The 16,783-nt window shown below is 34.5% G+C and overlaps 3 protein-coding genes across 7 annotated transcripts; 1 reads left to right on the top strand and 2 right to left on the bottom strand.

Annotated features, from left to right (window-relative positions):
• Positions 1–146: 146 nt before the first annotated feature.
• On the bottom strand, positions 147–3,983 carry LOC146722561 (trophoblast glycoprotein-like). 4 transcript variants are annotated; one of them, XM_085484409.1, is made up of 5 exons: positions 3,765–3,983; positions 2,521–2,918; positions 1,309–1,625; positions 852–1,222; positions 147–783 (listed from the first exon to the last, which is right to left on the bottom strand). In XM_085484409.1, the coding sequence occupies exons 2-5, from the start codon at positions 2,785–2,787 to the stop codon at positions 542–544; spliced, it is 1,197 nt and encodes a 398-aa protein (XP_085340535.1). In that variant the 5' UTR covers positions 2,788–2,918; positions 3,765–3,983; the 3' UTR covers positions 147–541. The 4 variants fall into 4 exon arrangements, with proteins under 4 accessions (XP_085340535.1, XP_085340536.1, XP_085340539.1 ...); XM_085484410.1 differs by having other exon boundaries at positions 3,734–3,983; XM_085484413.1 differs by lacking the exon at positions 3,765–3,983 and adding an exon at positions 3,158–3,365.
• A 616-nt stretch (positions 3,984–4,599) lies between these two features.
• On the bottom strand, positions 4,600–12,393 carry LOC114928660 (CD9 antigen). The gene is made up of 4 exons (XM_029299917.2): positions 11,918–12,393; positions 8,272–8,583; positions 7,914–8,186; positions 4,600–7,714 (listed from the first exon to the last, which is right to left on the bottom strand). Exons 1-4 carry the CDS (start codon positions 11,978–11,980, stop codon positions 7,562–7,564), a joined length of 801 nt encoding a protein of 266 aa, XP_029155750.1. The 5' UTR covers positions 11,981–12,393; the 3' UTR covers positions 4,600–7,561.
• A 687-nt stretch (positions 12,394–13,080) lies between these two features.
• grp (serine/threonine-protein kinase grp) lies at positions 13,081–16,740 on the top strand. 2 transcript variants are annotated; one of them, XM_029299929.2, is made up of 7 exons: positions 13,081–13,621; positions 13,926–14,149; positions 14,242–14,562; positions 15,153–15,356; positions 15,898–16,115; positions 16,195–16,329; positions 16,420–16,740. In XM_029299929.2, exons 1-7 carry the CDS (start codon positions 13,560–13,562, stop codon positions 16,618–16,620), a joined length of 1,365 nt encoding a protein of 454 aa, XP_029155762.1. In that variant the 5' UTR covers positions 13,081–13,559; the 3' UTR covers positions 16,621–16,740. The 2 variants fall into 2 exon arrangements, with proteins under 2 accessions (XP_029155762.1, XP_029155770.1); XM_029299937.2 differs by lacking the exon at positions 13,081–13,621 and having other exon boundaries at positions 13,933–14,038; positions 14,116–14,149.
• The last annotated feature ends 43 nt before the right edge of the window (positions 16,741–16,783 follow it).

The raw sequence follows: 16,783 nt of genomic DNA on the forward strand, positions 1-16,783 counted from the left end.
CAACACCAACGCACATTTCTGGAATTTAATTCGCGTGCGATTAATCTATCTATTTTTTGCTACAAAATTTATTTATCTACGAACATGATAGAAATATTTTTAAGGGACTCTGAAATAAAAATTCAGGAAAGGAGAGAAAGAGAATCTTTGTAATAAATAAGATTTATTTATATGAACAGATTAAAATCGTAAAATTAAATCGAATTCTATATTAAGCACATTTTTTATAACTTCACGGTCGATGACGTTGATAGTATATATTTGAAAAAAACATTTACTAGATTTCACAGCTATGAGCACGTATAAAAGTCAAACGGTACACCACGCAATACAGATTACTTAATTTGGCGTAAAATGGTGCGATACCGTTACGATCAAAAACGTTTTACAAAGTTTTACGTGCAAAGCAAAACGCGATCTTTGACTCCCTCTTGTCTATTTTGCTTCAAATCTGGAGATTGGATGAGGTAAACGAGTTCGCGAGCTCGTCGTCTCTTCACGAAATGAAAGTATTTTATTTCAAGTACAATTTGTCCTTTATTCACACATCTTCGCGAACGTCACTATTCGCTATTGAAGTGTATCGAACCCTCTTGCTGACCGAATCGAGCACCGGTTCGATCTTCTTCTGGAGTTTCCTCCGTTGCAGGTAGACCAGAGCACACACCAGGGCGATCAGCAGCATCGACAGAAAACAAAGTATCACCTTCGTTCCACGTCGGGTGGAAAGCATCAATTTCGTTGCGCAGTTCTTCGTTTCGTGAAATTCGTGAGTCGTGTTTCCTAATAAAAACGAAAAGATATAAATTTCGATCTTCTCTTGTATGGCAAAAATTAATACTCAAAAGTACCTTCGTAGCACTGTAAGTTAGCCTTGTTCCGAACAAAAACCTTTGTCTTTTTCATCCACTTGATGAACGGATTGAGCTTGCAGGAGCACTCGAATGGATTGCCGATGAAGTCTACGGTCACAGACCGATTGTGCTTAGCGAGATTATCCATGACATGGAGATCGCGTTCGAGGACCCGCGTGAATTTGTTCCGTCGAAGATCCAGGAAGCGCAGATTGTGAAGGCACGAGAGATTGAAGTGAAGAGCGCTCAGGGCGTTATCCCCGAGATGGAGGTCCAGGAGCCTCGGTAGGTCGCAGAACACGTTGACGTCCCGGAACTCTGAGATCTTGTTTTGTTCCAAGTGAAGCTTTATCAAGTGCGTTAGGTTGCTGAAAAAAATTGAAGAAACGTTATACTTCTTTTTTAGAGTAAATGAACCAAGTGAAGATCAAATAGAGTAAGAAACGCGAAGCACCTGTTGACGAAGATGTCGTGAAGCGTCGACGCCAGGTTCCTCGGTGAACCGTCCTCGAAAGCGCGGGTAAGATGCAACTCCAGAAGGGAGACGAAGTTGGAGAACACTCTCGGATGGCTCCTCGCCGGGTCCAGCGAGAGATTATTGAAGTCGAGGATGAGACGTTCCACGTGTTGCACGTGATGGTAGGCCTTGCCACGAATTTCGCGTATCTTGTTGTTCGACATGTCGATCACTCTCAGATACGGCAGATTGTCCAGAGTGCCGAACACGTTCCATGGAAGTTCCTGCAGGTCGTTTCCCGTAAATATGAGCACCTAAAAAATTGAAAAAAAATGTTATAGTTATTAACTTATGAGGAAATCAGAAAGTAAAATTCTTCACTAATTTTATTTTAGTTTGTTATTATTTTTTTAATAGAAAAAGCTCTGAGATATATAAATACAAGACGTGGTAAAAAGAACTGGTACATATATTAGGCAATAAAATTATTTTTCAATTCTTCTATATTTATTTTGAATATTTCAGTTCTTTCTTTTTAAATCATTCTCGTCAGCATATCAAAGAAACGAATCTGCTGACTACTGCTATAATTAAATAGTATTACGCCTGATTTTTACCAGCCTTCTTATACCGTGTTTTGTATTTATTTTTTTAATACTTTATATTTTTACAAAAGCGCTTATCTCATAAAGATATATTTTTCGTCTACTTTAATGATACATGCAGAGAATTTTCTTTTAAAATTTAAGTACTCTGAAAATCATGGTAATCGGACAGTATGGAAAAATTTTATAAGTGTTTTTCTGATTAATATTTATCACAATAAAAAATATTAATATGTACATAGTAAAATTAATCGAACATATTTTATACCTTATTAAAGATAAGTTTTAAGAGAAAATTCTCTCTGTGTACAAACACTTTTGTAAAAATAAAAAGTATCAAAGCAATTAAATATATTAATCAGAGAAACTCTTATAAAATTCTTCCAATATCATATATTGTCCCATGATTACCTTAATTTTCAGGGTAAATTTTAAGAGAAAATTCTCCCTGCATATAAGCACTTTTGTGCAAAAATGAAGTATGAAAAAAAGAAAAAAATCAATCGGGAACGTACTTTCTAACTTCCTCTCGTAGGTCTAAAGTATGCAACGTATACAGAGAGGAGATATCGCGTCTCCTTAATCTTATCTATACGCTACGCACTTGCGTGTTGTTGGGAAGATGCGCCAGCGGAGAAGTGTCCTGGAATCCGGTGTTCGTACAATTCACGACGTACTGATAACGGCCGTCGTAGCACGTTCTCGAGCAGTGACAGCGATTTTGAAAGATCGGGCCGCACTCCATCCTGGACGAGTCCGACGTCTCCAGAGAGTGAAAGTTCGGGTCGTTGCAGTCGTTGAGGGACCCGACGATCGACGCGAATATAAGTAAAAATGTGGAACAAAGAGCGACGAAGAAGACAGTCCTCATCGTTGCTTGATTGACGACCTCACGTATTCGGAATGATTTCGAGCTCACATTTATGAGCTTACATCCGACCGCTGGAGTACCTCGCCCGAGATTTATCAGTTAAGAAGTGCTTCACGCATCACGCACTCTATCTGTAAATAATAGGTACAAAGAATTTTATATTACACAATCGTCGAACTAGCTATTTGAAATGACTTGTTTGTGTATCTAATATCTAATCGAAAAATACTGAAGCAATTCCGATTGCTTTACCTTCGAGCGGCTCGATAAAACTCTCGGAGCAGAGCTAATTAAATCGTAAATTCACGCGATTGCACTAGGATTATGTAAATGTTGGGCCGTCGTATCTGTCGGCGATTTAAAGTCTTACTTTTGAAGTAGGTCGAACAGTCATATCTTTGAGTCGGAATAAAAGAAAAACGTCAGACTGGCTCTCCCACGCGATAGATGATGTCGAGTAAGGAAACCGCCTTTTGCGTTAGACTCTTTTGAATATTATACGGACGAGATCGGAATATATCGCGCGCTTGATTACGCAGCGTAATATGTGACCGTGGCATGATTACACTTGGCAGCGTTGACAAAAAACACGTGCAAAATTATGTTTAACAATCACAAACGCGCTCTCATTAATTAATTAATAACGCAAAAAGTCGCAGATTTATATAATGCCACTTGTATAAAAATTGCTTGTACATTTAGTTAATAAATTCGACTTTTACTCCGAGGCTGAACCGCACACAGGAAATTCCTACCTATCTAAAGATCTCACTTATTATTATTCTCCCTGCATGTCGCCAGAAAAAAGAAACTCGGGGATCCCCAAACGTTCAAGACAGGGAATATATGCATCGTCGAACTGTACGTTTCATGGTGCGAGAGACTCCGCGCGTGTGTGTGTATATATACATATATATGTGTATGAGAGAGAAAAAGAAAAAGAGACCTGTCCTGAACAACAGCGATCAGAAGTATACCTCGTTTGGGTAAGTTGCGCTAAAAATGTCCGAAATCCACGTAGAAGAAGCACTCTCGCAGGTAGGAAAACGCGTACGAAGAGACGGCGGAGTCTCTCTTTTTCTCTCGGGAAAGGACACTCCTGTGTTCTCGCACGTTCTCCACGACGGACCGCACAACATTGCTCGGCTGTGCCTCATCCCGACCGACCGCACCTGCGGTCCCACTCCCTCTTGGGCACCTTTGCGGGCCCCCCAGGTGCATGCAAACCGGACCCCCTCCAAAGTTCCCTTTTACCATTACTCCGCTGCTTTCTCGCTCCCCTGTGTTATAATCGCCTTCTTCCGATCTTTCCTTTCTTCTTCTTCTTCTTCCTTCTTGCAGTCGCTCGAGCGATTGCTCACTCGCTTCGTTGGTTCCGCTTTGAGATCATCGTTATTAACGACTTGCAACGTGCTCCTCGGTTGAGGACGTGCGATTTGATGTGCTTATTCTGGGTGTTGAGTCTTATAAAGAATAATTCAAATTCGGAGTTCGAAAAGAAAAAGAATTTAATTTTGCAATCTTTTTTTATTACATTTACAGAGGCCTTTATTAATGATCTCTTTACTCTTTATTAGACACACACTATATGTTCTTATTAATTATATATTATTCTTCTATAGTATATTTTTCATCGTATTATATAATAAAAAATTTGATCTGATTTTTGTATAATTTTCAATTATTCAATTTTTATTATTATTGCAATTTCTCGTTGCACTTTAGCAAAATGTTTTCGAGATTTTCTTCTAATGATTTTCAAACTGAAAAGATAAATCAATAATTAGGCAGTGTAAGACATAATACATTAGATATCCTTTAAATGTTTTTATTCGTCATTCTTTACATTAATCATAATTAAACATCTTATAAAGATAGATAAGTATCTTTATTTATAGAGAGCTGCTGGATGCAGAATGGAAGTCCATTCGAGGAATATATATGATGTATGATAGCGGAAAGAGCGCAAATAAATCATTTTTTATCGGTACAATTAGAAGCTTATACGCTTTATTTTTGCACGCGCAAGTGCAATATAATTTTACATTATAAATAGATTTATTTAATATTTTTGTCTCTTATATTAAACGGCAGACGACATTTAAATGTGTGTACAAATACAATTTGCGTTGAAAAAATATAAAATTGCAAAATCATCGATAATTTGAATAATTTGATTCAGAAATATGTAAAAAAATTAATTTGTAGATACATGCGTGCATATGTATTTGTGCGCGTGGGTGTGCATATGAATATTGATACAGAATCGAAAGAGTATTGTACGATCTTTAGTCAAAATACGTATTGCTGTTACACGCCGTTTTGTATTTCTTTTTTTTTTTACATACAAACAACAATTATACTTTGCGTTACAATTTTTTTTATATAACATCGATGACTTCGTTGCTTACTATAAAATTATTTGTTTTATTTAAACGGCGAATATATGTCATGTTACATGATTTAACAATTGATTTGATCGCAAATTTTAACAATCTCTAATTTAATCACTTGTTTGGATTTTCGCTCGCGACAATTATATATCAGATGTGTTAAAAACTTAATTTCAAAGATAAATTTTTCGATTATGGCTCAATTTTTCGTAATCAATGTTTTTGCAAAAATCTTAATTACGCAATAGAGCGTACGTTATAAATAATTATATAATGTACATCAAATATTATCAAACGTATTTCGACTTTTATAATATGCAATGCACCTTTAAATCATTGCATATAATCAGTCACACGTTTATTAATGATAATTTTTGTAAATGAAATCAAGAAAGAGAATTATATGTAGCACATCAAATATATGATACAAAGATTCGAAGACTATTTAGATTCTTATTATTTATTATATGTATAATGGTATAAAAAATATTGGTACTTTAATAAAACGCTGCCTGAAAAAAGTTTCGGTAGAATAGTTTCAGCTGCAATTAATACAATTTACAGTTCAAATCGGACACATTTACTACTCATATAAACAGAGGAATAAGTAGTACTTTTTAAAAAAGTGGCAGGAACAGTTGCTGCTGTATTTCATAAAACCTATATAAATATAATCGCGTTGTTAATACATATATAAAATAATATATATATAAACTATACATATATATATCATGAGACAAGCAAATAAATCGATGAGAATTAATATTAATAATTTTTATATAGACTAGATATACTATAACGATTGCGCTGTAGATTAAAGTACAGGAGCTATATTGATGAGATATCGTAAGTATATATGTTGATGTTTTTCCATCAGTTTTGATTTGCGAGATTAAGCGTAGAGAACATTAATTAATGTAAAACATTATTTAATGTTTCTTAATGTGAGATTTCTGTATTCAGATCATTAAAGCCTACACTTGATTATAAGATTAGTCAAACGAAAATACAGCTTCTGATAAAATAGATTAGATAAAAATTAGAACTTATAATTATTTAAAATATTAAACACATGCTAGTAAGATACATTATAAATATGTCAGATACAATAAAATATGTACTTTTGTCATAGACGTAATATTTCTACAATATTCCTCTCATATTATGCAATTTTTTCACTTTACATATCAACGCAATGCGCTAGTTTGGTTTACTACTTTGGCCCGAAGAAAACCTAGCTGTATAGGTACCTTGTGAAAGATATATATTAAATGCTTATGTATATATAAGTCTTTAAACTGGAAAAAATATATATTTGTATATAATAAAAGAGCATTCTTTTTTTGGCAGTAATCGGAAAAACCGAATATAAATTCATTCAAATATGTTTGCATTCAATCAAAAGTAATCTGTCTTCTTTACCCAAAAAATCAAGATTCTCTTCTCGAGTAAATATATTATGTCGACATATATAAGATATATGTATAATATATATAGTTGTAAATATAAAGATCAAGATAGAGTATTAAAATTCTCTCGATAATATCGTGGAAGTAAATGTGACATTAAAAATGATATATTAAAAATATTCAGGAAGCATTTATCTAATCAGACTTTTTGTTACAGTCCTGATTGTTGTTGTTTTCTCAAATCTTTTTATGAATGACTTATATACACACTATCTCAAGTGATTATATTTGTACCAATTTAAATCAAATATATAAATACTACTCAAATTGGTGCAAATATTTCATAAATTTTGCTCCATCTTTTATTATCCAATAGCCTCGATTTGTACGGATCTTTCTTTGAAATTTATGTACATGTCTCGATAAAGATCACATATAATTATATATTTCAATTTTAGGAAGATACCTGTGTGCAATTTATCTTTGTATCCTTTTATAAGATAAATCAATCAAAAATTCGATATACTATATTACTCACATTGTATGAATTTTTCTGTACGTGATAAAGATAAATTGTAGATCAATCTTGTAAAATATGTATATCTATTACAAGATGTCATTATCAAGTTATTTACAAAGAAATAAAATTATAAAATGTTTCTATTATATTATATATATATTTATATAATATATGTCTCAAAGTTTGAATTGGTCCCAGAATAACGCGTACCAATTCGGACAAGATGATGATACAGCCTAAGAAATAGTTACTTACCCAATGTGCTTTGTACCAATCAGAAGAATATTTCGTCCATACGGTATGATCAAAACACAATTTGCAAAGTATCTATTATTATAGCATTGGCACGGGAAAATAAAAGTTTGATATTTTCTGTACGGCATTACTATGGGACGTGGGAAGGAATTCAACAAGACGAAGAGATTCTTACGTGACATGTATGATAAATCAGTTTAAGCTTTGTATCTGTCCGACGCGCCGCCTTCGCAGCAACAAATTAAAGCGAGTATCAGACCAAGGATCTCTACGATCAGAATCAATATCGCCGTAATCATCACGTGATAAGTTTGACCTTTCAGCGTGTCCACCAATTTTTGCGTGCATCCCTGTAATGAATTTTTTTTTATCTCGATGACATACTTTATATTTAATATACAATGATAAATGTAAAAATTATGCAATGAATATAAAATTAATTGTTTTCCATTTACATCAAAACTCAGATAAATCTCACTTTTGTCTTTCTTCAACATCCATGTTAAAAGTAACTATTATTAGAGATATAGAAGCATAAAAAAACAGTACCTCGCTGAAGATCGAGTCATTTGTTACTCCGGCAACTTTCATGTTACGACCCTCATTGCAGGCAACAGTGCCTATATTTCTGCAACACGATTCTGGTACTTTGAATACGTTGTTGGCATCGTTGGAGACGGTCAAGCTAATTGGAAGAGAGGGATCCTTGCTCGCGTACTTGCTACCGGCCCAATCCGCAGGTCCAGTGGCCCCGCAGCATTCAAGACCGGATTGAATCGCATCCATGATTTGGGTACGAGATTCCACATCGCCATATTCCTTCTGCAAAAGGTAATGCGATGTCAGTTTATACGCTTCTAACAATATAATTACTTACAAGTTGGATAATTACAGGACGAAAAATTACCTTAACAGTGTTTATCACGGAAGATCTCAATAGTCCGTCTAGACGATCGCCATGAGTGTAGAGCCAGCCTGCGAAAGCTATTTGGGCCACTATGATGACGAGTATGACGACGAAAAATATGATTAGACTACACCGAGAGTGCTTCAAAGCGCCGCAGCAGCCTAGGAAGGCAACAATGAACATGAGGATACCAGCGGTGAGCAGCATATAAAGACCCGCGTCGTAATTGTTGCCCTCTTGAGCGATCGACACCAAGAATGTCTTGTCTGTCAGCATCCATGATGCCAGGGCTATCACCGTTATCGCGATAATCTTTAAAAGAATACATATAACATTTAATTATAAATATACCTATATATTTGGCTCTTATATTCTATATCTTCTCTTATATAATATGCTCTTATATTCTATATCTTTTCTTATATCATATGCTCTCGTATATAAATTTATTCAAATTTTATCTCTGGAAAAACTTGAATTCGCGTGACGTTTACAGAATAAAACGCTGCAATACAAAGAGCGCAACTTTTCAGGTACGAATACATATGCAGTCCCAGCGTTGCAGGATAAGAGGAAGGCTAACGAGGCACTTTAACAAACCGAACCGAGCAGGACAAGGGAGGACGCAACATTTACAATGGAACAGTCTGTCCGCCAGATGTGGCGGAGCCTCCATTGAGGCGCGAATTTTTATGGGGTTTCCTGCATTGCGTCTCTTGTGAAACGCGTTCATGTTCCATCACGGAGTTCATGTCTCAAAAGAGATCGTTAACGTTAAGTATACTCCGTACCGTTTTCAAGTACCAGTACATTAGTCAATTAGCTTATGTAAATGAATATGAATGAAAATATATGCTAATATACGGAATCTCCGTGGGGCCAAATATTTGTAGGGGCGAGAATCCTTTTTTTTCTCTCTGTTGAGACAGAGAAAAAAAATTAAAATTTTTAGAATCAAGAATATTTTTCGTAGCAAACATTCAATGGAACCGATATATATATATATCTAAAGAGATAAGATTGGTGAGGAATATAAGTATAAATCTCGAAAATATATTATAATATACAATTTTCGAAAGAACGCGATAATGGAAACACTGAATCGGAAATTTCGACATTTTTATTAGATATCAAATCGCTTATGCGAAAAAAAACGAGTAAAAAGAATCTCTCAGAGATACACGCGTTTTTCAAAGTCTCGAACGCCCGCCATATTTTTTAAAAATTGTTTTCTGCAATATTTATATACTTATAATTAATTACTAATCGTGCTTTTAGACGAGCTGTTATCGCAAATAATTGAAAATATGCAAAGAATTTTAATTTATTTTATTTCGAGAGAAAATACTAAAACTTTACTAAACTTTCTATTTAGATATAATGACAGTTGCATAACTGCCAGCACAAGACTTGAAAAGACTTCCTGTATCTACTATATATCTTTTATTCATCGAGTTGATGTAAGAGCGTGAACTAAAAGCAATCTGGTGAATCAGAGGATTCCAACGAGCTAATATCAGATCTAATACCTAGTGTTGTGTGTACTTGAATAATTTTAAAATTAACTAGCTAAAGATGAGATAAAAATATGTAAATTCATCTTAGATAAGATGATAGTTTTGTTTTAAATATATCTAGATAAAAGATTAAATTATATATTATATATGTTGATTCATCTAGATAAAAAATTAAATTATATATATGTTGATTCATCTAGATAATTACCAGATAATATTATTTTTAAGTCCGCTTATGTAAACGCAGTTATAAAAAAATATAAATTATAAAAGGGATATATAATAATATATGCATATTTTTATTTATCGTTTTTATCGTTTATTGCTTGTTCTACTTCTTAACTATTTTTATGTGCTACAACTTTAACCCAAATTATTAACCCAAATTAATCCACATTAGTCTAGATAATTTAGTAAAGATAACACTTTTTTCATCTAAGCTGCAGATATAGAAATTTCATCTAGATGATCCTTTATATAATTTTATTTAAATAACAACAAACAAACTGCTAAATTGAAACGTCAACATAATCGTTTCTTTCTTCGAGTGATCGTAAGTCGTAATTTTATTCATCCGCGACGAAACATCACGTACATCTTTCTTTCGGAATTTTTCGCGCGAAAAACGTGTGTTGTTTTTAAAAGCATAACGACGAGTTTCAAAACAACTGACATGGCTGCATTAGAGTTCAGAGTTTATCTTTTTTACTCTACATTGGAAGGAACTAGTGCAGCTAGTTTTACTAAAAAGAACAAAGATTATTATTATATATTGTAAGTATCAGGGTTTGGTAAATTATAAAATTAATTTAGTTCAGTTAAAAGTTGCACGAATAAAAAATTAACTCAGTTAAAGTCAAGTTAAGATTAAATTATAACTGACGTTAAATCAAAAGTTAATTTTCAAAAACATTTATATTAAATTAGAATTTTGCTTGTTAATTCTTTTATGCCATATAAGTAATATATTTTTTGGTAATTACAATTGATGACAAATGAACATAAAAAAAAAATTAATAATTACTTTCATTTCAAAATAATAACTCATAAAAAACAATAATGGCTCAGAGATAAAAACATTTAACTTAGGAAAGAAGTTAATAGGTTTAAGGTCAAAAATAACTAGTTGAAGTTAAAAATGAATACATTGAGCTGAAAGTTATTAACTTTTAACCAGTTATTACCCAACCCTGCAGCAAGTATACAACAAATATGGTCAGTATGCGAGATGCAGTTAGAAGACGGAGTTTCGCTGCGATATAGTCGTAACAAGGGAGATGACAGAAGAGAGATAGGAGCTGGAGGAAGGAAACGGGGCCGCGTCGTGTGGGTCGAAAGTTCGTAGGAGGAAACACGCTCGTTCTCTCTCTTCGACTACGCGAAACTGTATATTTAAACGCGCATTCATCCAGGCATGAATATTTCGTAATTTTATACTCGGATTTCTCTATGTTTGCCTATAAAAAAGAAAAGAGTTTAGTATTATTGACTCTTTAAGTTAATATATATACTTCTTCATCTCGAAAATTTATGCGCAAATAATCCGCTCCATCGAAGAGAAGTCTCTCTCTCTTTCTCACGCCGCGTCTTTTCTAGGATTCTCCGCGTTTTATATACTTTTGGCCTGTACTTTAAAAGTCATCATCGATATTTCGGTCTCGGACGCAATTGACTCCCACGCATTCGTAATCTCATTCGTGCAGAGAGCATAAATCTCCTCTCTCTCTCTCTCTCTTTCTTTCCTTTAACAAGAAAAATTCAAACAAAAATATATAGCTAATAAAATTCAATAATTAATCCACCCGTGAACGCTTCGCATTTGCAGAGTACGTGAATTGCATTAACGCGTTTGATAAAAATTAACATCATCGTGTCAAAATATGAGCGAAGGGGCATCGATGATAATTAGACGCTTATTACGAGGTACGACGAAAACAAAAGGTCTCAATCAAAATTTAAGCGATCTACGACAATATTTTCGAATGATTTATCTAAAATAAAGAATCAAAAGAGAGAATCGTCTGCTCTCGAAGGAGAGGAGGAAAACGCGCGTTCGGCAAAACGGTATCGCGAATTAAATCGCCCGGGTGTGGAGGGAAAACGCGTATCGATCTGACGGGAAGACTCACCAAAAATACGAGGCTGACGGCCACCAGCGCGTACTTGGCGAAGTTGTAGCACAACGTTCCCATGTCGCTTCCTTCCTCCTCTCGAGATTCTCGCCGACGAAAAGAGTCCGCGCGGAAGAAAACGCGGACGATACGACGACTCGTGCGATCCGCTTGGCGCGGCTGACGCTAATAAGCGGGAGATCGGCCGAGAGGATCGGGAGCCCGCCGCTCCGAGATGAGCGAAGGGACGCGCCTGAAGTTGTCGCTTCTCCGCCGTCCGCAGATTCGACGACGCGACGCGGGTCTCCTACTCGCCTCGCTCGAAGCGAAGTTATCGATACCTCGAGGCGGTTTTTTCGCGCGAACGAAAGTCGGACGACGCTCGCTCCTACACGCGCAATTTCACGCCAGCTTTCTCGCAAACGATAACAATACTTCGGAGCAGACGCCAGATTGTCACTGAACGGAGCAACTGTCGAGCGCTGTTGGCGCTGTCATAGACAAAGTAGATTACTAGATGGGCGGGCGGATGCGAAGGTTAAACGTAAGAGCATTGAATATATATTGATAGGGTATCCTGTAGGAAATCAAGGACAGATTTTTGTAGAAAAAATACAGTTATATTATATTTCAATATTTAACAATAAGTGATTCGGGAAGTGTCTTGGTTTATTTATGAATTAATATTATTTATTATTATTATTATTTAGTGAAATTGAATAATTGTGAATTTTATTTATTTTTCTTTCAATTAATAATTCATTAATGGAAAAATTAATTTTATTTTTATTAAATAATAACATAATAATAATATAATATTTATTTTCTTAATTTTATTATTAATTAATTAATAGAATAATATACATGAAAATTGACGTCGGTGTCAGCCAATCAGCGACTCCCTTACAAAGAGTCCACCAATCTCTTTGCATCCTTTTTTAAAAATTTAAACATGCGAAATTGAATTCTGGAATAATCTTACATATCGTGCAAATTGCAATAAATGACAGAGCGGAATAAAAAAGCTGCAAACCAGGAGAATCGATAGTAATGAAAATTAGATTACAGAAGTGAGAAATTCTAAAAAGAAACGTGTGTTTAGGCTGCAATTGCGAAGCGGGCTTAATGTATCGCGAGCAGCGACAGCTCGATTCATCGTTCCCTCCTTCTCTCTCGCTCTCCCTCTCTCTCTTCCTCCTTCTCTCTGTCGCGTGGTCCGCGGAGTCGCGTTAAATTTTCGTGGGTCTTCCGGAAGAAACGTAGACAAATTTCAGCCGTTCGAGCAGCCGGCGCTTTTTTCGGCGCTCGTCGTCCCGGAAGATCCGGCGAAGCCGTAAATTCCTTCTCCCGCGATTTTCGCGCCGTGCCGGCTTTTCAACGGGGTCGCGCGACACCGACTCCTCCATGTAACCCACCGTGTAACCACGTGCTTCGAATATCCTGTCGGCGGAGAGAGCCGTTACGGAACGACTCGCTCTCGCGCGCGCGAAAAGTCTCGTCTCTGCCTCGTCGCGTCTCTCGAACGTGTCTTCGGATTTCGCGGATCGACCTCGACGAACGGAATCGTCGCTTTCGTTAGCTTTCGAAACACGCAATTATTTTGCGCAGCGAGCGCGACAAGGAACGTTTCGTCGCGTCAAAGAAAGAAAGGCATGCCGGAATGATCGAGTTCGTGGACGGCTGGTTTTTTGGCCATACCCTGGGCGAAGGAGCCTACGGCGAGTAAGTGTCCTTCGATCATCGTCCAGCTGATGATTCGTATATTTATATTGTTTTTTTTTTTTTTTCGATTTTTTTATCTTCACGAATACCTTCTTCGCGCGATTCTCGAATGATCATCCATTGTTCTCATTGTTCACGTTGGAGTTCAAATATTTGTGCGATGATTATTGATAGGAAGTTTTTATCATTTTTGTATATTATTTCTTTTTAATCGGGGTTTTTAGAAACAACGAGAATTTATATATTTAATTAGTAAAATGTATTTATAATTTATAATTTATTTCATGTGGTCTCTACATTGCAGGGTCAGACTAGTCATAAATAAATCTACAGGCGAAGTTGTTGCTATGAAAATGATTGACACAGAGAAACATCCAGATGCAAGGCAAACAGTTCGCAAGGAAACTGCTATTCATCGTATGTTGTCAAATCCTAATATTATACAGTACTTTGGAAAGCGCAGCGAGCCTAACATGGAATATATATTTTTGCAGTATGCTTCAGGTGGAGAATTATTTGACAGAATTGGTAAGGTTTAATTAAAAATTAATGATGCAAGATAAATATATATAAACTATTTTATGAAATATTTTAGTATATAAAAAATATGATCTTTGCAGAACCTGATGTCGGTATGCCAATATGTGAGGCACAAAAGTATTTTAGACAATTAATTTCTGGAGTAGAGTATCTACACGGTCGAGGAGTTGCGCATAGAGATCTTAAGCCAGAAAACTTACTTTTAGATGATAATAATAATTTAAAAATAAGTGACTTTGGACTAGCAACGATATACCGTATGCAAGGAAAAGAACGTTTATTGGAGAAAAAATGCGGAACATTACCTTATGTTGCACCAGAGGTATTAGTAAGATCGTATCATGCAGAACCTGCAGATATATGGTCTTGCGGAATCATCTGTGTCGCTTTACTGGCTGGAGGTAAATTTTCCATGTAATACTATTTGAAAATGTACACAAGGTGTTTCAAGAATAGATAATCAAACTTTAAGAGTGTATTCTACTTGTCTTAAATATAAAGAAAAGGTCATATAAGTATTACAGGAAGGTTTTCTAGAAACATCAATATTTTATTATGGAATTGCTTTCTTTTTTTTTTGTTTTGCTTTGTTAAAAATAAATTCTTTTTTTGCATTAGTGGAATCAGTAATTTACATTACAGTAAATATGATGTATCCAGAATTTTGGCTACTTATTTTTGAAATACTTTGTATTAAAAGAAAATAATGGACACTATTTATGACACTATTTTAATATCATTATTCATATCTCGAGCTATTACATATAATTATATGCAATTAATTTATTTTGATAAACTTATTCAAAATTGCAATTTGCTATTACATACATATACATTACACATAATATACATTACACTTTCTCTCTCAACAATTATAAATATATAATTATATAAATCAATGTGCCTTCTAATGTATAATCTATTCAAATATCTAAAATCTAACTTACATTTCTCATTGTCAGTTTTTAACTGGTCCATGTCTGAAATACAGAACTGCCGTGGGATCAACCCTTGGCAGAGTGTCCTGAATATGTCGCATGGAAAGAACGGAAGTATATGTCTCTCACACCATGGAAGAAACTGGACAATTCGTCATTAGCATTAATCAGAAAAATTCTTATGGATTCGCCATTAGTTAGATACAAAATATCAGACATTAAGCAACACAGATGGTTTGTCACGAGCTTTGTTAAAGGTAGCATTTTAGATAAAATAGGTAGTAATTTAGAAAGACGTTTAAATTTCGAATCGAATTCTAACATAGATATATTTGTGTTATATCTAATGAAAGTTTAATATTTTTATAGAGATGCTGGCATAGTGTTTACTTAGTCAGGTACTGAGTGACTCTGAGTATTAATAAAATTACTCAAGGTAACTTGGTACCTAATTTAGTGGATACTGCATACAACGAATTCTTATTACTTCTTTTCTATGTAAGTTATTTTATGTTAATTGATTAGGTGCGCAGAGAGAGTGTACTATAATACAGTTTTATCGTCAATGAAGCTCTTGCCTTTTCTTTGGTAATACAGCTCTATGAGTTCACTCAATCATCATAAAGCTAGATTACCAAAGCATAGAGCATTGGCACAAACTTCTAGAATATGTGTAAGCAGCAAAGTTTTTTATATAGAACAGTATAGTTGTAAGAATTTAATAATTCTATGGAAAATCTTGACATTATATTTTCTATATAAAATATTGTTATGAAATATGATTTCAATAATTTATAGGTGATGAAGTAGATGCACGAAGTCGTTTGAATCAGATGTCTACAGAGGACGAAAGCTTAAGAAATGTCTGCTTGTCACAACCTGAATTCCCTCAAATGGATAGTAATAGTACAATACAATTCAATTTAGATGAACGTCCAGCATCATTTTCTCAACCTGCTCATGTGGAAGATCTTTTATTATGTACGCAATTACAAGCGTTAACACAGCCAAGTCAGGTATAATATGTTTGATTAAATAACATACTATATTATGTCTCACATAAATATTTCTTATAATTTTATGTTCTACTTGCAGCAAAATTCTTTCCAACGATTAGTCCGTCGAATGACCAGGTTCTTTGTTAAGATAGAATGCGAAGATATTGTAAAGAGACTAATAAGATATTGCGAGAAGGAGAATTACGTTTATCGCGTTAACGAATTTGGCATAGTAAGTAACGAAGATATACAGAAATATATTTATTATTTGTATAAATATCTAAATAGATTTATTATTAATTATATATATTTATATATATAGCTAACAATATCGACGATAGATCGGCGAAAAATGCCGCTCGTTTTTAAAGCAAATTTAATAGAAATGGATGGAAATGTATTGGTCGATTTCCGCTTATCTAAAGGATGTGGGCTGGAATTTAAAAGAGCGTTTATTAAAATCAGATGCGCAATGGAAGACGTTATTCTGAAGAGCTCTATGGCATATCTGAAGAATCAGTAGCAGTTACAGATGCATAATAGATACAAGATCATGTAATATTTCAAATATGTTTATAATCATTGTTTAATATTTTTTTTATATTTTTACAATAAAGAGTCAGAACTTTTTTATAAAACACAATTTTTAATATTTTTTTCTAAAAATTATATTTTTCCGTCATGTA

Source organism: Nylanderia fulva, unplaced genomic scaffold, assembly GCF_048542155.1.
Source record: "Nylanderia fulva isolate GAGA-0341 unplaced genomic scaffold, ASM4854215v1 Scaffold3, whole genome shotgun sequence".
Taxonomy (NCBI): Eukaryota; Metazoa; Arthropoda; class Insecta; order Hymenoptera; family Formicidae; genus Nylanderia; species Nylanderia fulva.